The 26,691-nt window shown below is 40.0% G+C and overlaps 1 protein-coding gene across 13 annotated transcripts in view; it reads left to right on the plus strand.

Moving 5' to 3' along the window:
* The window catches only part of KIAA1217 (KIAA1217 ortholog), a 300,119-nt gene that overhangs the window by 170,730 nt on the left and 102,698 nt on the right, over positions 1-26,691 (plus strand). For all 13 annotated transcript variants that reach the window (XR_008426659.1, XM_053922560.2, XM_024576431.4 and 10 more), the window contains one exon: positions 25,042-25,240. Coding sequence is in view for 12 of the 13 variants with exons in the window: in XM_053922560.2 (XP_053778535.1) it covers positions 25,042-25,240 (199 nt within the window). In the remaining variant the exon portion in view is untranslated. The remainder of the gene's footprint in view (positions 1-25,041; positions 25,241-26,691) is intronic.

The raw sequence follows: 26,691 nt of genomic DNA on the forward strand, positions 1-26,691 counted from the left end.
ACTCTTTGTCATTTATCTCAGGAAAGCAAAAACTTATATTCATGCAGACACTTGTACTTGAAAGTTCATAGCTGCTCTGTTTGTGTTAGCCAAAAGCTGGAAACTCCCCAAATATCCTGCAGTGGATAAACACTTAAACAAAATGTGGTATGTCCATACCCTGGAATACTACTGCAAGAAAAAGGGACAAACTATTAATACTATACAACAGCTTACATGTATCTGAAGGGATTATGCAGAGTGAACAAAAAGCACCAGTCTCTAACGGTACGATTCCATTTATATAAAACATTATCAAAGTAACATTAAAGAAATGGAGAACAGATTAGAAATTAATAGGGGTGCGGGAAGGCAGTGATTCCAGAGGGACAGCATGAAGGAGCCTTGTTGTGATGGCACAGTAATATATTGTATGATTAGGTAGCAGTTACACAGCATTAAATTGCGTAGAAGTGCACATACACACTCATGAGTCGTGTGTAGATCTGAATAGGCTCTGTGGGTGGTGCAAATTCAGTGACCTGGCTTTGTTACTGTAGACAGTTATGCAAGATGTCAGCACTGGTGGAAGCAGGGGAAGGGTGCATAGGACCTCCCTGTAGATTTCTTTGTAGCTTTCTGGGAATCTATAATTATCTCAAAATAAAAAGTTGAATATATATTTTACTAGGAAATATGATAAACCTAGGAGGGAGGAGTGAAGTGTGTGAAGTGATGGTGATAAAATAAATGTTTTCCAGAAAATCTAAATAAGCATCCATCATAATGAATCACTTAAGGGAGTTAAAAGCAAGATGAAATAAAAATAACAGGTAGTTACAATATAAGACCAAAGAGGGTGATCAGAGTAAAAGCGTTCATTCTAAAATTCACTCATTGTCTGGGAGGGGGATAGATAGCCGTGTGTTTGAAATATATTTAAGATAAAAAGGTACAATTGCATCTAAATCAACCCGTATTACTGTAATTCATATTAAAATCATATACTGAGCATCTGCTCTGTGTGGAAGCATACTGACAGCACAAATTCCTATCATAATCCTGAAAGAAGGTGGTTTTATCTGCTTTTTGTTGATGAAGAAACAGAGGCCAAATGGGGGTGGACAACCTATAAATGGTCATCACAGCAAGTGGTGAGCTAGGATTTGAACCTAGAATGCCTTGACACCCAAACCTATGGCTTTTTAACTCCACTGTGCCCTCCTGGGCAAAATTAATATTTAAATAAATTAATTTTCTAAGTGGAATGCCTGCAGTTTTGAAGATGAAATTTTTTTTCCTTTCTGGAAATGAAATATGAATCATCAACAAGCTATGGGTAAAATAAAAAGCCTTCATATCTACCCTTTGTGTTTTATTTCATTGGCCAAACAAGGGCCAAGCTTAGTGCAATACAGAAAGCTTTCATAGCTTCTCTTCCTGTATCAGCTGTAAACCATCACTGTGAAGCTGTGTTTCATGGAAGCCCATCATTCAGCTAGGTGTGTTACCTGGAAGAATGAAGAGCATCAACTAACACTTAAACTTTGTGTTTATTCAGTAAAACAATGAGCATAGAAATAAAATTGTCTATCTCATCCTGTGTGGAGGAGAAAAGGGAGGTGATATTTTAAACCTGAAAGAAAACCACAAGTCTTTTGAACTATTGGTTAATTTTCCACTTGTAAATCTGTGTCTCCTGATTCTAAAATGATCTCGAAACCCAGGTACGTTCAGATACATTTTCCCACACACGTACTCACAGAGCATGCAGGGGAACGCACACACATTGGCAGTGGGTCTGTAGGAAAGAGGTGTTAGGGCTCAGTCACTCCTATGTGTTGACAGTTTGGAATAAAAGAAACCTGAGGATTCGTCTCTAGCCTATCAGATTTTTATCTCCTTTTAGCCTGGAACAAATGACTACAGCTCTCCATGTTATGGGATTGAAAAGAAGCAGTACTTTTATCTTGTGGCAGAAGCTTCTATTTACTAGCTCATAAAAGATTTTATGCCTCATCTGTTGTACTTAGGGTGACTATAGCAATTGTACTAGAAAAAAATTGAAATGTGTTGCCTCCTGAAGTTAGAATTATAATCAGGTGTATTGTTGAACAATCCAAATTTCCTTAATGTGTACAGATTTCCACATTGGCAGAAAGTATTGAAGTACACCCAAACAGAGCATTAGGCAAAATGTAGCCTCAAACTCTACAGTCATATGTGTTTGCCCAACTGTTTCCCAATAATTTCATCTAATGAAATAACAAAAGCACCTGCCAGGGGGGCTGAGCTCAGAGCCTTCTATCAAAACATCAAGAACATTCTGATCCAGCATGACATCCCAGCTCCATCATGGAATAACTTGGAGATCCTGGGAAAATTTCTTCCTCTTCTTAGGCCTCAATTTCCTCACCCATGAAATCCTGACCCATTTCCCAGGAGATCTGAAGGGAAGACTGGCATTAGAGAAATGGTGATGAAAAGCAGGCTATCATCCAGAAATTCTTTTTTTTAACATTTAATTTATTTTTTATGTTTTCATCACCATTAATTCATCACCATTATACCCTCTTCTACCTCCACCCACTACCCCCAATAACCTCACTCTTGTTCATGTTCATAAGTTCTTTCTTTTTTCCTTTTTTTGCTCAATCCCTCCACCCACCACACCCCTCCAGCCCCATCCCTTGAACTGTCAGCCTGCTCTCTATCTGTGAGTCTGTCTCTATTTTGCTTGTTAGTTCAGTTCATTCATTAGATTCCACATATGAGTGAAATCACACAGTACTTGTCTTTCTCTGACTGGCTTATTTTTTAAAATAATTTTTTTTTAATTTTTCAGATATAGTTGATGTACAATATTATATTAGTTTCAGATGTACAACATAGTGATTAGACATTTATATAACTTATGAAGTGATACCTTGATAAATCTAGTACCCCTCTGACACCATACAGAGTTATTACAATATTATTGACTACATTCCATATGCTCTACTTCACATTCCCGTGACTATTCTGTAACTACCAATTTGTACTTCTTAATCCCTTCACCTTGTCACTCACCCCCTCCCATCTGGTAACTGTCAAAATGTTCTTTGTATCTATGAGTCTGTTTCTGTTCTCCTTGTTTGTTTATTTTGTGTTTTAGATTCCACAAGTATGTGAAATCATATGGCATTTGTCTTACCCTGCCTGACTCACTGCATTCTGCACAGTACCCTCTACATCCACCCATGTTGCAGATTTCATTCTTTTTTATGGCTGAGTCATAGTCCATTGTATGTATGTACCATTTCTTTATCCATTTTTCTATTGATGGACATTTAGGTTGCTTCCATATCTTGACTATTGTAAATAACATTGAAGTGAGCATATGTCTTTTTAATTTAGTGTTTGGGGTTTTTTCAGATAAGTACCCATAAGTGGAATTGCTGGATCATTCTTTGTCTCTTGTGATGGCCTTCGTTTTAGTCTATTTTGTCTGGTATAAGTATTGCTACCATAGATTTTTTTGTTTGTTTCTATTTTCATGAAATATCTTTCTCTGTCTCTACTTTCAGTCTGTATGTGTCAATCTGAAGTGAGTTTCTTGCAGACAGCATACAGGGATGGGCAAAGTAGGTTTATAGTTGTAATACAAATGAATGATACAATAATTAATAAATAATAATACAAGAATACACTGTTTTTGCATACACACAACTGTAAGCCTACTTTTGCCAGCACCTGTGTGTGAGGGTTCTGTTTTGTTATCTGTTCAGGAACTGTATGCCTTTTGATTGAAGCATTTAATCCATTTGCATTTAAGGTTATTGTTGTTAGATATGTATTTATTCCTGTTTTATTTATATTTTTTATCCTTTGTTTTTCTTCTTAAAGAAGAGCCTTTAACTTTTTTTGTAATACTGGTTTGGTGATAATGAAGTCTTTTTGACTTTTCTTGTCTGAGAAGTTCTTTATCTATCCTTTGATTGTAAATGATAGCTTTGTTGGGTAGAGTAATCTTGGTTGTGGATCCTTGCTTTTCATCACTTTCAATATTTCTTGCCAATCCCTCTGGCCTGCATAGTTGCTATTGAGAAATCAGCTGACAGTCTATGGGAGCTCCCTTGTGGATAACCAACTACTTTTGTCTGGCTGCTTTTAAGATTCTTTTTGTCTTTAACTTTTGGCATTTTTAGTATAATGTGTCTTGGTGTGGACCTCTTTGGGTTCATCTTGTTTGCAACTCTCTGCGCTTCCTGGACTTGTATGTCTATTTCCTTTAAAAGGTTAGGAAATTTTTCTCATTATTTTTTCAAATAGGTTTTCAGTTTCTTGTTCTCTCTGTCTTTTCCTTCTTGCACCCCCATGATGCCAAATTGGTACATTTGAAGTTGTCCCAGAAACTCCTTAAACTATCCTCTTAATTTTTTGTAATGTATTCTTCATTTCTGATTGTTTTTTTTTATGTTTTATTTTTTTGATGTATGATTTATATTTACTATCTCCATTTTTATGTTTCCTATCTCTTTGTTGAAGTTTTCACTAAGTTCATCTACTCTTCCCTAAGTTCATTGAGTATCTTTAAAATTAGTGTTTTGAATTCTTCATCTAATAAATTGCTTATCTTCATTTTGTTTAGTTCTTTTTCTGGCATGTTGTTCTGTTCTTTCATTTGGGACATGTTTCTTTGTCTCCTCATTTTGGCTGCCTCCCTGTGCTTTTTTCTATGTACTATGTAGAGCTGCTACATCTCTCTCCTGGTAGCATAGCCTTATGTAGTAAGTGTGCTGTAGGGCCCAGTGGTACAGCTCCCTGGTCACCAGAACCGGGCACTTTAGGTGTGCCCCACTATGTGGACTGTGTGCACCATCCTGTTGTAGTTGAGCCTTAATTTCTCTTGGCACATTAAGGGAAGGGACTTATCCCCAGGCTAATCTGCCACAAGAACTGGCCACCACAACCATGGAGGATCAACTGTGCAAGGGACCAACCCCAGGGAGCAGGACTCGCTTCAGCAGGACTCAGGTGCCCTCTGAGTCTGGATTTTGAATGTGTCCTCCTGGAAGTGCTTTGTCACCATCTGAAGCTGTTCACCAGGTACACCAGCTCTGGAACCTCCCAAGAGATGCAAGCCAAGGTTAGCTACAAGCTACAGAGTGATCTGCAGATGACTACTACTTGTGCCAGGTTTGGCAGTGCCTGGTAGAGGCCAAACTGCAAACTGAGGATGGCCACCACTAATGCCAGGCCTGGGGCCACTTAGTGAGAGGCACAGGGTACTCAGAGGCCAGATGCTGCTTCTTTGAGAGATATTAGGAAAGCCTAAAGCATGAACCAAGATAGGACATTTGTATAGGAAAGCCCCTTAAAATGGCTTGGGTGGGCCTACAAGTTGGGAAGAGTGGGGTCTCAGGGAATCACCAGAACAGGGCAAACACTGGTAGCCAGGTTGATGGAGATTCAGATATAGCGACTGCCTGCTGGTTCTATGGGGTTGGGAAGGAACAATGGCCTCTGTCAACACTTCTGTCTAGGAGAAAGATGCTCCTCCAGCTGTTACTTCAATGCCAGACTACTCACTTCCTCCCCTTATATCCCTGGGGCCCCAGTGCAGGAGCTCAGATGAGTGAGTTTGAGTAAGTCCATGTATGGGTCCTTTAAGAGAAATGCCTAGGATTCTAGTAGCCCTCCATCTTACCCAAATTTCTGCTGGTTTTCATAGGCAAAATTTATGGGGACTTCTGTTCCTGGCACTGGAACCCTGGGCTGGGGGACCTAGTGTGGGGCTGGGACTCCTTACTCCTCATGGGGAACCCACACAGTCAAGATATCCCTCCCCAGTTTTAACTGTCACAGTGGGAGTGGGACCTGCCTGTTCTCTGTCTCCACCACTCCTGCCTGTCTCTATTTGGCTTCTTCTTTATATCCTTAGTTATAGGACTATGTTCAGGTAGAGTGGTTCTTAATGATGATTGTTCTGTAGGGGTTTTTTTTGTTGTTGTTGTTGTTGTTGTTTGTTTTTTTCAGAGAGTGGAAGGGTGGGAGTGAGAGAGGGAGAGAAACATCGATCAGTTGCCTTCTATATGTGCCCTGACCAGGGACCAAACCCACAACCCAGACATGTGCCCTGAGAATCAAACTGGTGACCTTTTGCCGTGCAGGATAATGCCCAACCAACTGAGCCACAACGGTCAGGGCTGTAGTTAGGTGCAGTTTTGTTTTGCTTGTAAGAAGATGCAAGTACTACATTTACCCATGCTACTGTAATGACTGAAGCTCCCAGAAATTCTTAGTGACAACAAAATAGGGGATCATTAATTCATTTTATACCCTTAATAGTGAGAAGACAGCTACTCTTTTAACAAAGAAAACCAAAAGGAAAGTGCCAGAAGGAAAGAATTCACCAATACAGAGGCAATTGTGGACATAATACTCTGAATTATTCATACCCAGCACTATTTTGGAGTCGGTGTTTTTCCAGAGTCACCTTCACTACAGATTTTAACAGCACTCACCATTAATATGGTCATGGTTATGAATAGTGGCCAGGTAGTAGACCTATGAAAACTGGCTTCACTGAAATTTGGTTTAATAAAAGATTTTTAAAAAGGTTATTTCTAAAATTTTTGTTTGAAACTCTAAGTTTCCAATAAAATGATTAGTTGAACATTTGTTTCCCTATTTTTGACTGGTTGATGTTTACTTGGATCAAAATTGTTATTACTTCTCTTATACGATAACCTTGAGAAGTCATATAGCATATGGTTAAGGCATAGACTTTGAACCCAGACTACCTGGATGGGAGCACAGCTCTATCATCCATCACTATGTGATGTTGGTCAAATTACCTAACTACCTTTTGCCTCCATTTCCCCATCTGTAAGTGGGTATAAAAGTAGAACCTCCTTCACTTTGTTCTGAGGATTAAATTAGTCAATTTATATTAATTGTTTAATAAGGTTCCATCCCTTAAATTAAGTGAAAGTCAAATAGCCAAAAGGAATTCAGTAGGATTTGAGGAATAGAGGATTTATAGAACTATTTAGATGAACAAATTGAGAAAATTAAATGATTTGACTTGAGGAAATCTAGAATTAGAGATTGGATAACCCTGAATTTTGTTTTTCAGCATAAAAGCCACTCCTCTCTTCCTTCCACTCTTTTTTCAAGGTATTGAAAATATCTGTTTCTCAAGTTCTTTGGGCACGTTTTCCTCTTCTCTTCATGTGAGTGAGGCATTCTGTATGTGTTCTGGCACATATAGGACTCATGGTTATGTTCTTTTTTTAATTTTAATTTACCATGTAAGAGAGGAACCACATATTGAAAGCAGCATCAATAAAACTGAAGTCAGTAAAAATATCAGCAAGATGTACATGTCAGATTTTAAGTTAAGGCTGAAATTCCACCTACGGAAGTCAAATGGGCCACACTTTAACTAATAAATCTGTTCTGTCAAAGTAATTGCTCTCGAATTGATCAATATATTTCCATTCAAATAGAAACAGTTTAATTTTTTTCCTGCTGTGTGCAACCAAGTACTAACTTAATGCTCAATGACAAAGACAGACAAGTTATAACAAATATGCAAGTATTTTGTAATACAAGGAAAGCATACTGTTTTTGAGGTCCTTAAGATTATTTGTTTTTGTGTTGTGAATTATTACAGAATCTTTACCTTTTAACTTTAAATTTACTGGTTTATCCCCTTTATTGCACTTATATTCCCAAGACCCTTGGTCAAATAATTTATAACTGTGATAAAGTTCATTTGGATATAACCGCCAAAGGTTGTGTTTGGTGAATTCTTTCACAACAGTAATAATTACTCCTTGGCTTATCTGAGAAAGTATGTGTGTGCATATGCACGTGTGTGTGTACACACACGTATATACATACACACACATACATACGCCTATAAAAATTATGTGCACATGTGCATACACACATAGGATTTTCTTTGATTGGGACACCATTTTCCATTATATTTACAAGCATCACTAAGTGATCTAAGATAAGCATATTCTAGGAGAGAGAAAAGAAACAATGGAAAATTAAAACTCCACTGTGAGTTTTTAAAATTTGCATCACACTTCACATTTAAACAGACCCTAGTTTGCTTCCTTGAGCCTAGCTGTGAACACTGAAAATTTTTAGTTTTTCTTTGGAATTTGGAGACTAGATATTATCAGTAGGAAGTTGCTAATGAAAATTGATGCTTTTGCTTCTGGCCAAGCATATCACAAAGATCATGAATGTAACCCAACTTTTTGTACAAAACATGCCTTACAAGGCAGTTGTTGCCGAGGGCGTGTTAGTAATATCTGCATAGGAACGAGTTCGTGCTGGATTGCCAGATAGCACTGTGACTGAAAGTTGTTTCTATCTGAAAATTTCTAAAAGAAAAATCCCGTGCAATTTTATGTTTGTTATAATTTTCCATTATGATTGTAACAATATCATAAAAATGCTTGGTTAAAAAAAGAAATCTGAATCTCATAAAAACATTTCTGTTATTACTGATACCATTTAAGTGCTATCTCATCTGACTTGCCTGTCAGTCTTCAGCAATCATTTGGGATTATTCTGAGACTGGATTACTCTGTGCTTGAGCTAAAGCTCTCAGATTTTATGAAGTCTCCTTCCATCTACTGTCACATTAGGACAAAATAACTTGAAAAACAGCCCATAGGCACTGTCTCCAGTTCTTCTCCTATAGTTTCTCTTGAATCTATCCATTCAGAACTTTCATCCCACCACTCCATAGAAACAGCTCTGGTCAAGGTCACCAGTGACCTCCACATGTTAACCAGCCCTTATTGCACTTGATCTGCTAACACTTGACTCACCAGACCACTTCCTGTCCTTAAGACACCTATTTCTCTTGGCTTATTGGACACCTCTGCCTCTCAGTTCTCTTCCTACTGCCCTAATGGCTCCTGCTTGATCACCTTTGTTGGTTCCCTCTCATCTTCTCACCCATAAACACTGGCCTCAGCCCCCAGACCTCATCTGTTTTTAACCCTCAGTGATCTGCTCTAGTCCCATGGCACCAAATGTCACCCATATGATTGTATTAATGTGGGCAGTGATAACAAAGTACCACAGACTTGGTAGTTTAAACAACAGAAATTTAATTCCTTATAGTTCTGTAGGCTGGAAGTCCAAGATCATGGTGTCAGCATGATCACCCTCTGGTGAGGCCTCTCCCCCAGCTTGCAGAAGGCCAACTTCTCACTGTGTCCCCACATGGCTTTTCCTTGGTGTATGCGAAGGAAGCAAGGGAGGATGGAAGGAAGGAAGGAAGGAAGGAAGGAAGGAAAGGAAGGAACGAAGGAAGGGTCGGTCAGTCTCTGGTGTGTCTTCTTATAAGGACAATAATCATGAGGCTCCACCATCAAATCCTCATTTAAATCTAGTCACCTCCCAAAGGCTGCAGCTCCAAACACCATCACATTGGGAATTAGGGCTTCAACATATGAATTTGGATGGACACAAACATTGTATCTATAATAACGGTGATGACCCTCTGGCTGGGATCTCTCCCCTGAAGTCCAGATTAATAGCTTAGATTACCTACTTGATATCTCAGCCTTAACAGGTTCAAAAATGTACTTGTAACCCCCCCCCAAAAAAATCTATTCCTCTCAGTGTCTTTCCCATGTCAGTCAATTGCAACCCCATCCTGCCAGTTGCTAACGCCAAAACCTTACCATTGCCCTTGACTCCTTTTGATCTCATTTTATATCCCATCTGTCAGGAAATCTTATTCACTCTACTTTCAAAATGTATCCAGAAATCTGACCACTTCTCATCATCTCCAGCACTCCGCCCAGGTCCAACCTCTCATAATCTGTCTCCTGGACTATTGCCTTAGGTTTCTATGGTCTTCCAATTTTAGTCCTTGTCTCCATGGTCAGTTCTTAACAAAGCAACCCTGGTAAATAGATTTCATCTGTAACCCCTCTGCTCATCACCCTTTGTTGCCTTCCCAGTTCCTTTTGAGTACAAGAAACACACAGTGTGACCACTTGCTAACTTTCTAATCTCATTGTACCCCATTCACCATCTCACTCATTTTCCTCTAAACACGCTAGCCCTTTGCTGTTCCGGGAACATGACAGGCATACTGCTGCCTCAAGAAAACTTGCCACCGCCTCTCCCTGGATTGTCCTCACCCAAATGCCTGAGCCTTGCTCCTACACTTCTTTCAAATATCTATCAGCAGGACGTCAAGCACTGCAAGTAAAATAGCAATCCACCCATTTCCACCCCATGCTGTTCACCCCCTACACCCTACTTTATTTTGCTTGCTATTATTTGGCACACTCTTACACTTTCTTATCTGTGAGTTTATTGTCCATTGTACATCAATAGAAGCAAAGATCTCTGAGCTTCCCTTTGTATCCCCAGCCTTTAGAAGACTGTGTGGCACACACAGGTATCAATAAATACTTCTAGAATGCATGAAATTCATCTTTGTTGTTCTCATTCTGTGTAAGTGAATGCCGTTTTGCGGCTCTGTAAATCTAAAACAGCCCTGAGTTTTGTCAACACTTCTTTTTTCCTGTAGCTTTCATTTAAGGATCAAAATACGGGTTCAATCTGCCTCGCTTTTAGTTGTTTTAACTTGCATAAGCACACCGTGTAGGTTGAATTACTTGTCCTGTTGAAAAGGAACATATTCCATATTCTCCCTTTTATTGTAATTGTTATAAAGCATAATGTTTATCTATCAGTTGCACTGATATTACAGCAGATAAAGCCAAGAGAATGCATAGATGCTTCTAAGTCATAGTAATTTGGGTTGGGTCTTGTTTCTCAGGTGTATTCTAGCCTGGGGTAGCTGCCCAATTGGTTCAATGGGTGAGATGATGGGAGCGCCCAGGGCAGCAACTTTGCTTGGTTTATTTCTTAGCTAGTAGATACCGAGCGGGTAGATACTACAGTGCTTATTCCTTCTTTCCTGGTGCTTTCAGTCGGATTTTTAACATTGGTCATTTTGGTCTTAAGGCATTTAGGTGGGCCTCTTAGCTATGAAAGTAGTGAGGAAGGTTGGTTATTTCTGGCGAATCTGGACGCAGGAGTTGTCTCATGCAGGCTGTGATAGGGGAGACCTGGGCGCATGGATCTGAACGGGGCCACTTTGTCTTTGCGGTGCCTCCCCCACCCACCGCTCCTAGAGCTGCTTTAGCTACCCGCAGACACTTGTTCTTTATTCTGATCCTGCGGTTGAGAATAGAAGCTACTAGTAAATGGCAGCACTGAAACCTCAAAAGAAAATGGGGAGGAAGCAGTAGCCAGGTGTGAATGCCACTTCAGAAACTACAGAGGGGTAACAGAAGGTAAAGTTCCAATGAATAGTCTTTCTGGATCTTTTGAGGCCAGATTGGAAAGTTCAGTTTGTCAAGTCTAGCTCCGAGACTGGGTCGAGGGAACTAGGGCCCCAGAGCCAGCTTTCCTTAGTCAGAGTCCCTGTGTGCAGGAGCTCAGCAGCCGGGGGAGAGACTGTGGGCCTGACTCTTCGCTCTGCTCCTGCTCCTGCAGTTCCATTGGCAGCAACCCTCTCCTTTCCCACTTGTTCTTAAAGCAAGAAATGACATACAAGATATGCTTTACAAAAATTAGATAAGCCTTACAAAACTCTGTTAAAGTCCCTTTTCCCCACAAGGACAAGTGCCACCTAATGACGCAGATCGGTCTCAAGCACTGTTCTCTCTTCTGGCCTGCGCACACAGAACTGTGGTCCTGAGCGGCCGTCCTGGGCTGCAGAGAACTGGACCACTTTGTTCTGCCGTTTCTCCAGAACTTCCTAGACAATAGCTGTCTTGGGGACCCTTTTATTATTCTGGCCAGGTCTGTAAAAAGGACATTCCTGTTCTCTCCACAGGGGCAGGGTGTGGAGAGTGGCAAAGGCAGGAGCACAGAAGAGGCTTCCAGAAGATCCACACCCTCTGGCCTAGGCCCAGGGACTCAGAGAAGAGATACTAGAGCAGCGGGGAGGACACAGGGAGGGGCAGTAGGCGGGAAGCCAGGGTCAGGCCTCAGAACGGACTGACCCTGCCGCCTGCTCTGTCACCACTGTAGGCTGGGTAGGGATGGGTTTGCCCGGGCATGTCTACCTGGCGTGTAGCTGGCCGTGGTGGAGGAAACTTTTATAACAGACCCAAGAAAGTCTATTGAAAGCTCCAAGGAATCAGATAGTGGACAAATAACAATAATTAGCACATACTAGTAATAGGAAAATTTTAAAGTTTAAATTAATACCAAAAGCAGCTCACCAGTATATAAAATGTAGAGACACTAAAAGCTGCTCAGCATGACTCAGTCTTTCCCACAAACAGAAAACCAAAAATAAAGTAACCAAATCCTTGGAGAAGTGGAGGACACTCAGGTACCCGCCTCCATTAGGACAACTCAAAAATAGACATAAAATCACCTGTTGATAGAATGGACATCACACCAGCTTGAGTACAGGAGGCAAAGAAGGTTCTATTCCTGGCTCTGAGGCCAGCGTTGGGAGACACTCCTCATCTTTCTGTGTCTCACACAAGCCTGCCTGGGACAAGAACACAGAGGCCCATCTACTGTCTGTCTAAATATTTTTAAAGCTATACATCAAGCTGCCTCACTGTTAGATAAAATATGTTCTGTCCTCACCCTTGACAAATACACCTTTATAAAATGACCTAGAAAGCCAAGTTTGATTTCAGAATTCTCAGAACTTCTCAGAGTTCTGTGCTGGATGATGAGATGAAGGAGGGTCCCCCTCCTCATTCCACTTCCTGCTCCCTTCATGTTGCACACATAAGTGATTGCCCAGCCCTGGGGTGGGTGCCTCCCACATGTCCTGCAAACAGCTGTGCCTTGACCACCCTCCATACTTGGGGTGCACGCACCAGTTGCTTGGGGCAGGGGCTCTAAAGTGTATGCCTGAGGCAAGGGCCCTTACCACACTCCTCAAAAGCTCTGCACTTCCATCAAGTCAAATCATAGACCTTAAGAGAAACCGATCATTCTTATGAGTGCTGCATTGGATGGATTAGGGAACTTTATGTTTTTGGGTCACATAGGAGATATAGCGAGTCTATTTTTTTAAAGGCCAGTAAGATATGAATTCTCCTAACAGCCCACGCCCTCTTTCTCACCATTCTCTGGAAAAAGTTCTGAGCCTCCCCCTCAGACACCTAGGAAGAAGCTGAGAAAAAGCAGTCCAGAAGAGGAACAGCTGCTGGTCAGCACATGCCTCCCCGCTATCCCACCCCCAGGGCACGTTCCCCTCCATGGGCTTCTCCTTTGGGGACTAGAAAAGCAAAGAGTAAAATTTGAGTGTTCCTGAAATATCCCTCAATGGCTGCCTATGGCCAGAGTATCACCCTTCAACTGAAGCACACCATTTCAGGCCCCAGTGGGTGAAGCTCTAGACCAGTTCTTCAGAGACCGGTGGTTTCTTGAGATGCTAGAGAGTGGATGAGTTTCATGACAGTTACAGATTGACAGGGACTAGAGAACCCCTGAGCAAGGCATGGTACAGAGGCAGGAGGCCAGGTGTGGCCCCAGGAATGAGGGCGAGGAAGGACAAGATGTGGGAAGAGGCACCAGTGGGCACGTCTCTTGGGAGTCCAAGCATCCCACGTTTACGACCTTTTAAACATAAGCCTGAAGAAGTAGAGGTTCTATCCTATGAAATGGAATGCCACAGATATGGGTCTCCTGACACTTAATTACAATGTTTATCATCCAGGATGGCTTTGGGTTTTTTTGTTGTTAACTCGACTTACCGTATAAAAATGCAAAGAAGCACCTATGTCCCCATTTACCCTCAAGGTTTCGTCTGGAAAATTCTTGGTTATCCAGAGGTTTGTTTACTGGAGGAGAAAAGAAGTTCATCCTATGGACACCTCCCTGTGTGTTTTTCTCCCAGCCTGGGGACCAAACAGGTTATACCTTTTCAAATAGACTAGTTTCTATATAATAATAGAAAATAAAAGAAATTCTGAACACTAAAATTCATAACACTGTATTTGGTGTGTTTTTTTTAAATCATCTTGTAATTAATAAAAACTAACATTTCATACCAAAAACTTTTCTAAAGATGTATTCATTCATCCATAATAATTACTGGTTATTATTATGCAAAATACTAATAATTTAGCAGAGAAGAAAATAAATTTCAGATTAACTCAGACAGTTTCTCACTAATGTCTATAATCTCTGAGCCTAAATCTGCTAATCAGTGTGATTGAAAAGAATGCAGGATATATAATCTCCTAGTGGGGGTGGTTATAGACTTTCTTTGATTTATAGCCAATTTCTGATCCTTTGAAAACACGCATTGGAAACTGTAAAAGTCACAACTCCGCATATCCGTAAAAGGCCAGTTAATTTTTTTCCTGGAACCTTGATCATTGTACTTTTATACGTTTGTTCTTATCTTTAAGAAAATCTCCTTTCTTTTGTTGCCTTTATTCTTTGCTTTACATTATAGAATTTCTACACTCACTCTTTTATCAAAAGCCAAGGAAAAACTTCCAAATTCCCCTAACTACAACCAGGTTTAAGCTCCTGGGTCAGAGCTGGGTACTCTGGGGAAGGGATGCTATAGAGACAGCATTATTTTGGCATTCTTTTTTACAAATGGCTTATTCTTTACTTACTTGAATGAAAAAAGTACAGACAACACAATGATATAATAGATATTACCAGAATTAAACAAATATTCTCATCTGTTAAACACCTGAGAGGGAACATAGCGCAGTGGTGAAGGTCGTTGTCTGTGTATGTCACACTAAGTATGGTGCTTCTCTTTGTCTCAGTGTTCGCATCTGTAAAAATGGGGATAATTAAAGTGGCAACCTCATAAAGAAGATGATGTGAGCTAATGTTTGGAAAGGGTTTAGATCTGTGCCTGGCACTTAGCGAGTGCTATATAAATGATCAAATCTTGAAGAGAAAAGTATGTTTCTATAGTTGATTTGGGCCTTTGACATTTTTAAATAGAGAAAATGTTATAAAACCCCATCTCTTTTCCTTCCCCTCTCTTTCTTTCCTAGAGCTAACCCCATGCTGAACTTGGAGGTCGTGCAAATGTTGGTGCTTCTAATATATTTGCTATACTCATAAAGAATGTATATTGCTGATTTCTGTGTTATAAAACTTTACATGAATGGGATCGCACTGCATATATATCCTTTTGTAACTTTCTGCGTTCACTCAACTTTAATGTTCGAGGTTTACCTGTGCTGATGGATGTGGTTCTACTCCATTCATTGAAACTGCTGTTCACTATTCCATTATATGAATAAGCCACTGAGAACAAACCAATGAGAAATGGAACTTCAAAGAGTATCCTGGGACAAGTGCCCACAAATGAAATTTTTATATGTGAGAGATAATATAAAAGACGTAGCGAGGTTCTGGGATGCACATCTGCAGCTTTACCAAATGTCCCAAAGTGATTGTGCAAATTTACACTCCCGCCAGCAATGAATAACAGACTCCATGTTTCTAAGACCACATCAATACTTGAAAGAAGGTGTTATACTTGAGGTTATTAGATTTACTGACTTTTGCCTGATCATACCCATCATACCTGATGGGTATGAAATAGTATGTCATTGCTTCCATTTTTATTCCATAATTACTAGTGAAGTTGGGCATTCTAATGTTGATTGGATGCCTGGATTTCTTCCTCTATAAGTTGCGTATTTATAGCTATTTTTGGTTATTCATTATTGCCCATTTTCTACTTTCTTACTGGTTTATAAAGGGTTCTTTATTTTTCTGAATGCTAATCTTTGATAAAGCGTGTGAGCTATAAGTGTCCTCTCTCAAATTGTAGTTTGCCTTCTTTGTTTGCAGTGTCCGTTGCAGTACATGACAACCATTTTAACACAGTATAATTAAGCAGTGATTTTCTCTATGGTTTATGATTTTTGTTTCTTTTAAAAGTCTTTCCCTATATCAATATGCTAGGAAACAATATCATGTTTTGTTTTGTTATGTTCTTAAAGCTTCCTTGGTCTTTAGCCCACCAAAATTGATTTTACTTATGGTGTAAGGAAAGGATATATTTTTTATTTTTTCTTTATGGGGGACAAATTTCTCCTGGCCTATTTATTGAACAAACACTCATTTCTCCAAGGATTTGTACCACCACTTCTGTCAGCTTGACTTAAAAACAAATGTGCTTTTTTCCCAGGCTCTCTATTTTGTTCCATAGTCTGTCTGTTCTATCCCTTTGCCAAACCCATACTGTTTTAATAGAGTTGGTATTTGGTAAAGCAAGTACTCCCTCTTACCATTGTTCTTCAAAAATTGCCATTTGTTGTTACAAGAAGTATGTTTTTAAACTATATTTTCTAATTTTTTCTAATGTTTGGGGTTGCTGTAGATGCTATATATTGATTTTATATTGTTCAGTCACGTTGAATCCTTATTAGTTCTGATAGTGTGTCTGCTGCTTGCCTTGGATTCTCTATCATGTCATTAGAGAATAATCTTTTGATTATCCCTTCTAATTCATATGCCTTTTATTTATTTTTCTTGTATTAACTGTGCTAGCCAGGATGTCAGATGCAGCAATAGCAAAAATTCTGAGTTTAAGGAGAATGCTTCTAATATTACATCAATTAGCATTATGCTTTTTTGAGAGTTTTGATGGATTCATTTTATCAAGTTAAGAAAGTTGTTTTTAGTTCTTCATGATTTTTTAAATTATGAATGTGTTTTTATTAACATTTTTGACACTATAAAGATACTGTAAAGTTTCTTTTATTATTGGAGAATGTATTGGTACTAGACTTTCTTACTGGTAAACCATCCTTGCATTCCTGAAATAAACTCCTGATGTATTTTCGTACGTTGCTAGATTTGCTATACTAATATTTTATTTAGGGGGTTGCATTTAAATTTGAAGTCCTTTCTAATTCTACTTTTCTAATACTCAGCTTTATAATATGAGTTCATATTGTAATGCTTAATTAAACTGACAGTTCACCTTAAGCATACGAGAGAATTCAATTACAATTGTAGTATATGCACAATAAGCTATAGTGCTTCTCATAGCATTTTCTTACAATATACTCTCCCTTAATAGTTAAGTAACCTTTAAGACTAAATTATTGACTCAGTTGTTGCTGCAAGTCCTGTAGTGACTTTTCGTTATAGATCTTTTATAGACAAGTTTCTAGCAATCCATGACAAAGGGCAGCGGGAGCCATTGGATGAACAGAAGACCAGCACCAGAAATCAGCGTCTTTAATGTTCATGTTTTCGATACAGCTTGGGATACAGAAGTCACCAACAGACTTTTCAGGGCATTTTTTAAGGGAAATGCCTTGGGATGCTCATTTCAATGGTATTACCATTTCACTTAGTGAAACCAAGGTTCAGCCCCCTAAGTAAATAATTAACTTTCATACTGAATTTTATGTTTCTAACTTTGTATTCTGAGTTTTAAAGAGGCCTCTCAAAACTGTATAAGCTTTAGGCCCCACAAAACCTGGATTTATCACTGCCATTAAAGTGATTGATTAATTTTTTTAAATCGAGTTTCTTTTTGTTTTATAACATACTTTGTCACTTAACAAAACATACATTTTTACCTCATTGCCATATTCTTTTTGAATTCCTCTTAGTAAGAATGTAGTGTTCCAATAAATAGTTTTATGAATGAGTTGATTTATTAAATGAATCCCCTAATATTGAATGCCCCCCATATTATCCTTATACATGATGCTTAAGGATCCTAGTAAGTACATCTTTGTGCATAACTGCATAGAAGTAGAATTACTGGCTCAAAGCATATGTATATTTTGGGAGCTTTTGACACATATGAACAAATAGCCCCTTGGAGAAATGGTATTAATTTACTCTCCCTACAGTGGTGTGTGAGAGAACTCATTTTCCCAACCCTTGTTAGCACTGAGTATTTTATTGTAAAAACATTTGACAATTTCATAGATGTAAAAAGCTATCTTATTTTAATTTTTATGTTTTTCTTATTAAATTGAAAACTTTCATTTCCATCTGAAAGTGTTTATAAGAGCCCTTTATTTTTGAGGCATTAGCCATTTGCCATAGTTGTAATACAAAATATTGATTTGCATAATTTTACATTGGATTTGGGGAAACTGAGGACTGTAGTTCATTTGGAAATTGAGGGAGGCATCCCAGAAGGCAAGCACACATTGATTAACATGGCTGTGTTAACTGGAGATTTGACTTCACTTCTACGAAAAGATATTTGAACATCTACTATGTACTCAATACTCCACTATAGATTACCATCTGATGAATACAACTAATAATAATGCAGAATTAAAAGCCAAGTTTGCAATTTCAGTAAAACACAATGTAAGTACATATGCGAGAAAAATTAATTCCTCAAATCTTAAGGAAAAAGCAATAGTGGAGTGAGCTGGGGAGGATTGCTTGGAGGCGGAAATGTGGGTGCCAAACAGAAGTGGTGGGAAAGCCACCCAAGCCACTGAATTACGTTTGCAGAACAGCACGAGGTCTGGAACCACTACAGTGCTCTAGGAACGATGTGGGAATGAGGCTGGAACAGGAGGTTGAGATCTGTATGAGCCCATTCAAGCTACTACAGCAAATTACCATAGACTGGGTGTCTTAAGCAACAATGTGTTTCTCACAGTTTCAGAGGCTGGAAAGTTCAACATCAAGGTGACAACAGATCTGGTGCCTGGGGAGTGCATGGTTTGCCAATAGCTCTCTTCTTTGGTTGTACCCCAGATAAAAAGAGAGAGAGAGAACCCTCTTTCTCTTCCTATGAGGGCACTAATCCCATCACAGGGGCTCTCCCTCATGATGTAATTAGCTCCCAGGGTCCCACCTTGAGATATAGTCACACTGGGGATTCAAAGTTTTGTGGGGTATTTTTTAAGATTTTATTTTATTTTTAGCCAGAGGGAGAAGAAGGGAGAAAGAGAGGTGGAGAAACATTAATGTGTGGTTGCTTCCAGCTCGCCCCCTGCTGAGTAACCTGGCCCACAACCCAGGCATGTGCCCTCACTGGGAATCAAACTGGCAACCCTTTCGTTCACAGGCCAGCACTCAATCCACTGAGCCACACCAGCCAGGCCTGGGGATTCAAGTTTTAACATGAATTTTGGAGAAACAAAAACATTCAGTCCACAACAAGGTCACACTGTGAAAATTTTGCACGCCATATTAAAATAAAGAATATTTCAGAAGATGTCCCACATTCTGGAACTGTTCTGAAATTCAAAGGATTATGAGGATATGTGATATAAGGGTCGCCTGTGAAGTGCCCTCTGTTTTTTGTCAATCTGTGACTAAGAGTTTTGGGTAATGAAAGCACATTGCCTCTGCAGAGCCATTAGGGTGGGAGCACCCTTGAATGCTCAGGCTTCCCAGAAGGGCTCCAAGTGTTGGGAGGTTCATTTCAACTCTCTTGCCCTCAGAGCTCTGCCTTCCTGGCTTCTCCCAGCATGTGCATTGTTTCTAGCTGTGTGTCAGCATTGACTTCAGTTGACTTAAAGACAAGAATGTTTGTTCCAAGCTGCCCCTGTCATGTCTCGACATTTTCAAGCAGATGGTCAGGCTAAGTGTGAGGACAGCTAAGCTCATCCAGACAGGAAGGTTAGAGGAAATGGATGTCACTAAATGCGGACGTTTATTTAGGCTGTATGCTTCAAGAGAGAGATCATGGTCCTAAGCTAAACATAAAAAGGCCCTTCAAAGTGAGAGGCACACAAGTGTTTACTTGACATCAATAAGAATAGCTATTCTGGAATCATTAATTCAGGCAAAAGCTCAAATAATGTTCCAGTTAGGAGGCAAAGGTAATGGATATTTATGAGAAAGGAAAGGGGAATAATTACATCAATAACAAAAAAGCATTTCTATTGGTGTAAATAACACATGATGTTAATTCTAAACAGTTTTTAAAATTTTTTCAGTCCAATAGTCATAATAACTGCTTCCTTATCTTTGCAAGTAGCTCTTGGACAAGATGTTGCCCCAAGTCTAGTCCAATTGTTATTTTGTCCTATTTTATTTTTTAGCTTATTGATTTTTAGAGAGGGGTGGGAAAGAGTGAGAGCATGAGGGAGAGAAAGTTGTTGTCCCACTTACTTACATATTCATTGGTTGACTTTTGTATGTGCCCTGACGGGGATCAAATCCACAACCTTGGTGTATTGGGACGAAGCTCTAACCAATTGAACTATCTGGCCAAGGGCCATATTTTGTCTCATTTTAATACCCCAAGATTTGAGGTATAAGACTGCAAGGCAGTTCTTCTGCTGTGGCAGCTCCAGCTCCATTTTAAAGTGGCTCCATTTATATTGTTGTTGACAATTGGTTCTGTGGATGGATGGAACTGGATATATAAATTAGTTAAGCCATGTAGTGGCTGTAACTTCAGGTACAATCTGTGAAATGGGGCCATAACACTGACCTGGCAAGAGACAATGGGCTGATCAAATGAAATACTTGAAGTCCTCACCTAACGTCATTCATAGGTTCTGCACCTCAAAGCAGAATGACATATGAGGAAACCAATTTTACCATAGGCTAGTTGATTTAAAGAAGAGTTAAGTTCCTAGGGCATCTCATCAACGTTACAACTTAACAGCATTTTTCAAGACCTGCTGCACATGTGTGTTGTTTCTGACACACAGCAGACATCCTATAAATGCATTTTCCTGTCCTCGTTCCTTCATAAAGAAAGAGTTTATGATCCGAAGCCCTTCAGACTTCCTCTGTGAGTCTGGAGCAGGCAGCACGAACTCAGAGCTGGGGAAATATGCCAGAGCGCGCTGACTCTCATCGCTGTGCCAGTAAAACGCCATCGTGTATTAAGAGAATTCCTTCTGAGTTTAAGCATTTCTAAATACCTTTCCTGAACTGAGAAACCAAACTGAATCAAGTGTGAAAATTCTATTCTCTGTTTATAAAGGCATCTTTCCCATCTTTTCCGGGTCGTCATGATCTGTAACTGGACTTGTGTACCCAGCTGGCAGCTGCACCAGCCAGACCCTGGGGTCACCTTAGTTTAGTCCCATTGTTTTTTTCACTCAGAGCCTACAAATTCTATTTAAAGCATACACATGTGCAGAATGCAGATGTGGGAATGAAAACCAAGCTTTTTGGGGAGTGAGGCCATGATCTTTGACTTCAGTGAGGCCATAAGTGACCATCAGCAGGGGCCTCACCCAGACATGGTTGGGCCCCAGACCTCAAGAGTGGTTTTGGCCTTTGGATATGGCATTAGCAACCACACGGGCAGTCACCACATCTCCCCTTTGGGGTAAAACGTTGCACAATCTGTGATCAGACAGGTTCGAAAGTTTTTTTCTGCACTCTGAAGAATGTGTAACAGAATGGATATTCTGGAGAACTAACTCCATGAAGAAGCTAAGGATCAAAACTGTGCTGGGCAGAGAGGGGAAGTGGGCTGCTTATGCTGAATGCAAAAGGACACTTCAGAATGTGGTTCTACTGTGTATACAAAGCAAGAGGGAGATCACTAGGCTATTTACATTGGGCATTGAAAGCTCTTGTAGTTCAGCCCTGGCGGGTGCGGCTCAGTAGACTGAGTGCCAGCTTGTGAACCAAAAGGTCGCAAGTTCAACCCAGTCAGGATTACATGCCTGGATTACAGGCCAGGTCCCCAGTTGGGGATGTGTGAGAGGCAACAGATATCTCTCACACATCAATGTTTCTCTCCCTCTTTTTCTCCCTCCCTTCCCCTCTCTCTAAAAATAAATAAATAAAATCTGAAAGAAAGAAAGAAAGAAAGCTCTTATAATTCAACTAGACCCCAAATGAACATTCTTTTTGGTTGGCTAATTCATCCATCCATCCGTTCATTTATTCATTCGACATTTATTGAGAACCTACTGGACTACATAACACGTCATATAATAGGTGCTCAGGATACCATGGTGAACACAACATAAAACATTTAAAAATATCCCTGACTTTGTGAACCTTACATTTTAGAAGAAGAGACTGATGATAAACAAGGACAATAATTAAAATATAAATTATACAGTTGACCCTTGAACAACATGCTTTGAATTGCATGGGTCCACTTAGATGCAGATTTTTTTCATTAAATTCTGTAAATGTATTTTTTTTCCTTATGATTTTCTCAATAACATTTTCTTTTCTCTAGCTTACTTTATTCTAAGGGTACAGTATATAATAGGTATAACGTACAAACTATGTGTTAATAGAATGTTTATATAAGGTGAGACAAAAGTAGGCTTGTACTTGTTCACATGGAAAGTAATACAACAATTAATAAATAATAATACAAGAATAAACTCTGTGTTTCTCACGTACTCACAACTGTAAACCTACTTTTCTCCCACCTTGTATTATTGGTAAGGCTTCTGGTCAACGCAGGCTGTCAGCAGTTACATTTTGTGGGATTCAGAAGTTACGTTCGGATTTCCAACTGTGCAGGGGTCCACCCCTAGCCCCCACATCGTTCAAGCATCAACTGTATAGTGAAAAATGCTAAGAACGGAAATGAAGCAGGGGTGGGAGTGTGAAATATTAGGGGAAATGGGTGCTGAAGTAGGGAACAAGGTCCGGAAAGGCCTTGCTAAGAAGCTGCCTTTAATGAGTACCTGACCGATGGTCCGGGTGGATATGAACCTAATCAAAAGCATTTTCTCTCAGATTGTCAAGGCTGTTTCCACATGGTTTTTTCACTTCTGGGTTGCTGTCGAGAAAGCTAATGCCTTTCTGACCCCTGATTCTTCTGTGACTTTTCTCCCCACCCTCTGGGCTGGTAGGAACCTCTGTTTCCTCTGCCACCTGGAATTTCTCAGTGACAGGTATGTGTGTGTTGAGCATATCATGAATATTTTCAATCTCCAATCTCATGTCCTTCAGTCTGGGGAAGGGGGGATTCCTATAATACTTTCTTATAAAACTTCTGTTTTTCCTGATCGCTTTTTACCCAAATCCCCACTATTAGCTCTTGGGATTCTCTGAAGTAATTCTCTGTTTTTCTTATTAGTTTTCATCCTTTTCTCATCCTTTAGTCTTTTTACTCCATTTACTAAAATTTTATCAACTTTTTGTTTTTCACTGAATTTTTAATTTCTGCTCTCATGCTTTATCTCTTCTGAGTTTCTGTTTTCTGTTTATTTCAGTCTTTTCTTTCATGTTAGAGGCTTCTATGAACTGGCTATTAATCCTTGGTAGTCTGCTACTATGTGAGTGACGCACAGGTGTACTAGGAGGAAGTTTTTATATATGGGCCAGGGTGCTTAACAAACAGAATCTGAACAGTGACCCTCAAAATTCTGTGGGTCTCTTGTCATGGGCCAGTCAGCTTTCCTAGAGGGGCTCCTCTAGCTTCCTGACTAAGATGTCACCCCTGTGCCAGCATTCTGTCAGAGGGCACCTCACCCACCCTCTCCTGTGCCCAGTGAATCTCATAGGTTGGTTCAACCTCTTCAGTCTTCTGTGGATACGGGGAGTCACTTGGCTAAGTGGGATAGAAAGGGAGATGTGGGCAGATTTCTGTGCCATTAAAAAAAAAAGTTCAATCAGGTCTCATGCTTTCCACTCACTCTGCATTCCTGCCTTCAACGGATCTGGCGCCTCATTTCCTGAGCTTCCCCAGGCCTGCACATTTTACGTGGAGCTGTCTCCTGGAGGACCTAGGTGTCAGCTTACTCTTGTCTGCTCTGGTTTCCTCTCTCATTCCCTTAATTCCTTAATGTATGCTTTTTTATTCCTTGTTGTCATTTTAATGGAATTTCAGGAACAGACAAAGATAAATTTGTTCCACAAACTGCCATATTTAACCAGAAGTCATTTTCTATTCTCTTTTTAGTCTCTTCTGCCAATGATTCCTCTAGTGGTAGTAATCCCTCCTCAGCAGAGTCTCACAAGAAATAGGATTCAAATTAAATGTCAGGACCTTTAATGCCCTGGTTCAGTTTTTTCTTTCTGAATAACAATGATCCTAACCATAGTTACTTAAAACAACCACAGTTATTGCTTAGATTCTGCAACTCGGGCAGGGCTTCAAGGGGGGCATCTTGTTTCTGTTTCATGTGATGTCAGCCGGGTAGGCTCACCTGGGGCCGGGGGTTCCCTATAAAGAAGGCTCACCCTCATGACTGGCCAGTCATTCTGGAAGTTGAATGGGTGTTTAGTGGGTCCATCAGTCTGGGCTTCCATTCTTCACCATGTGGCCTCCTCATGTTGCTTGGCTGGTCTCCACAGAAGCTTGGTTCTGTGGGGGAGAATCCATGACCATGGATTAAATATTGTCCATCACCTATAGGGCAAGCTCTAGCATGCAAGCACTTCTAGCTTCTATTTTACATCACAGTTGCTAATGTCCTATTGGCCAAAGCAAGCCACATGGCAAAGCTCAGACTTGATCTGGGAAGAAACTACACTTTATAAGAGCACATAAATGACTACTGGGAGCCACATCCCTTCTGGAACTCTGATTTCTACCATCCTGTGCTTGTTTTTCTTTGTGTAACTGACTTGTTCCAGTTTCTTTCTGAGACATTGGGGTACCAGATGCTTTTCTTGTAGATGGTTTCATATGCTATAAACATTCAATAAATATGTATTAGACCACAGAAATATTGTAGCATTGCCACTTAAAATGTTTCTGAATGGACTATAAAGACTTACACTATTTATCTTACACATGGCTATAATGAGTGTGCTTTTAGTTAGTGAAAGACATGGGGGAAAAAATCATCCTACTGGATTAAATTCCTAAATATACTTTTCAAGGGAATTAGTATTGACTTTGCTTTAGGCTACCAGAGGTTAGCTTTTTGTTCTTTTGGTTTCAAAAACATTGAAAATTAGCTTCTTTAACACTTGCCTAGACTCCAAAGAACAAAAATGAGTACTTTTGAGATAACCTGAAAATACATTTCTTGGAAATTCCAAACATGTATTTCTTGTTACATGCTCTCAATCTTGCCCAGAACATTCTGGCATGTGGTCAGACAGAATGGCTTAGCTGTGCTGCCTGTGCTGTGAGTCTTGGTCTGTGACTGATCCCTGTGTCCATTTTGCATGCAGGGGTTCTCTATCTGCAGTATGGAGATGAAACCAAGCAGCTCAGGATGCCGAATGAAATCACAAGTGCAGACACGATCCGGGCTCTCTTCGTAAGTGCCTTTCCACAGCAGCTCACCATGAAAATGCTGGAGTCGCCCAGTGTCGCCATTTACATCAAAGATGAAAGCAGAAATGTGTATTATGAATTAAATGATGTAAGGTAAGTAGTTATGCTGTGTGTGTGTGTGTGTGTGTGTGTGTCCACCATACTGCATTTAGCATTACTACAGTTTGTGCTGAGTCCTAATCTCTTCATGTTCCAGGGAAGAAAGCATTGCTCTTACCCTGACTGGCAGGCTTATCTCACCCAAGTGTGAATTCACCAACTGCTTTACTATAATTTACTTACAAGGTGTGGTTTACAAAGTGGAGATATATGAGGGCAAACTTCTCCTACATAGATCTTTACATGTCACATTGGAAGAGAACTTAGGAAGTGACCAAATCCAGTGGTTATTTAAGAGTTAGGGAAACTAAGGCCCAGGTAGAGAGACTTGATCAATGTCATGTGTTGAAAGCACTACTTATGACTGGAACTTTCCCAACTTCTCAAGTGCTCTGTCCCTGAGGGACAGAGCCTGTAGACATCTAAGGTCATGACCCCACTGAGTCATTCTTTACATGCGCAAGTTGGAATAGCAGCAGCGGACTCCATCACTGTCCACAAGAAAAGAGGCTGAGAAGTATTCTCCCTTTCCATTTGTTTGTTAAATAGTCAGCCTTTACCAAAGGATCTGACTTCCTAGGTGGGCTTTCTCCAGCACCCCCCACTAGAATGTACTCTAATGTGAGGCAAAACAGACTCCTGCTACTTCAGGTGGCCTGGAAATAAAAGCATCCTTCTCAACTGTAGTGGTGTTGTGTGTAGAATAGGAGGGACCCATCTGACCTGTCTCAGCTGAACAGCATGAGACACAGGATTTAAATCGGCACCAACAAGCAGGTGCTAATATAGCCCCTAAACATTTTAGAAATTAAAAAATTATTTAGTGACTAATCCAGCCTTTTCATTTTATGGTACCAGGCACTCAGATCCATAAAAGTTAATGGGGTTGTTTAGGATCACACAGACGGTTCATTACCACACCTGGCTCCAAACCTGACTGTCTGCGTTCTTGGTCAAGAATTTTTTATTCCCTCAGAATGCTCCCTCCTCAACTCATCTGGGCCACAACTTGGCTTTCCGGGTCCTTGCCCTGTGGGAATAGCAGGCTGGCCTGCTTCTTCATTATGGAATTAGTGGAAACCACTTTTTAAAATATGCCTTTATTGCATAATAAATGAGAACTGATAAATATCTGACAATGATCACAAACAACACATTTCAGCATGTGCCAAGGCAGATGAGTAATGTAGGGCTTTCAAAGCTTGACATGTGCCCTAAGGTAGAGGGTGCTGCAGCTGTCACACAACCTTCCTGCTTTTTAAAAATGTGTTTAAATATTCATGGGTATCAGAAAATGTATGTTTGTTTCTTGAATAAATTATTAATTGGGCTGTCACCAAAAAGGGGGGGGATTTATAAAACAGACTTAAACATGAAGTAATCATGTTATGTTTAAAGAGCATGTTTGCAGTACTAGAATCCCATGTAGAGTTCTTACATGGACA

Source organism: Desmodus rotundus, chromosome 4, assembly GCF_022682495.2.
Source record: "Desmodus rotundus isolate HL8 chromosome 4, HLdesRot8A.1, whole genome shotgun sequence".
Classification (NCBI taxonomy): domain Eukaryota; kingdom Metazoa; phylum Chordata; class Mammalia; order Chiroptera; family Phyllostomidae; genus Desmodus; species Desmodus rotundus.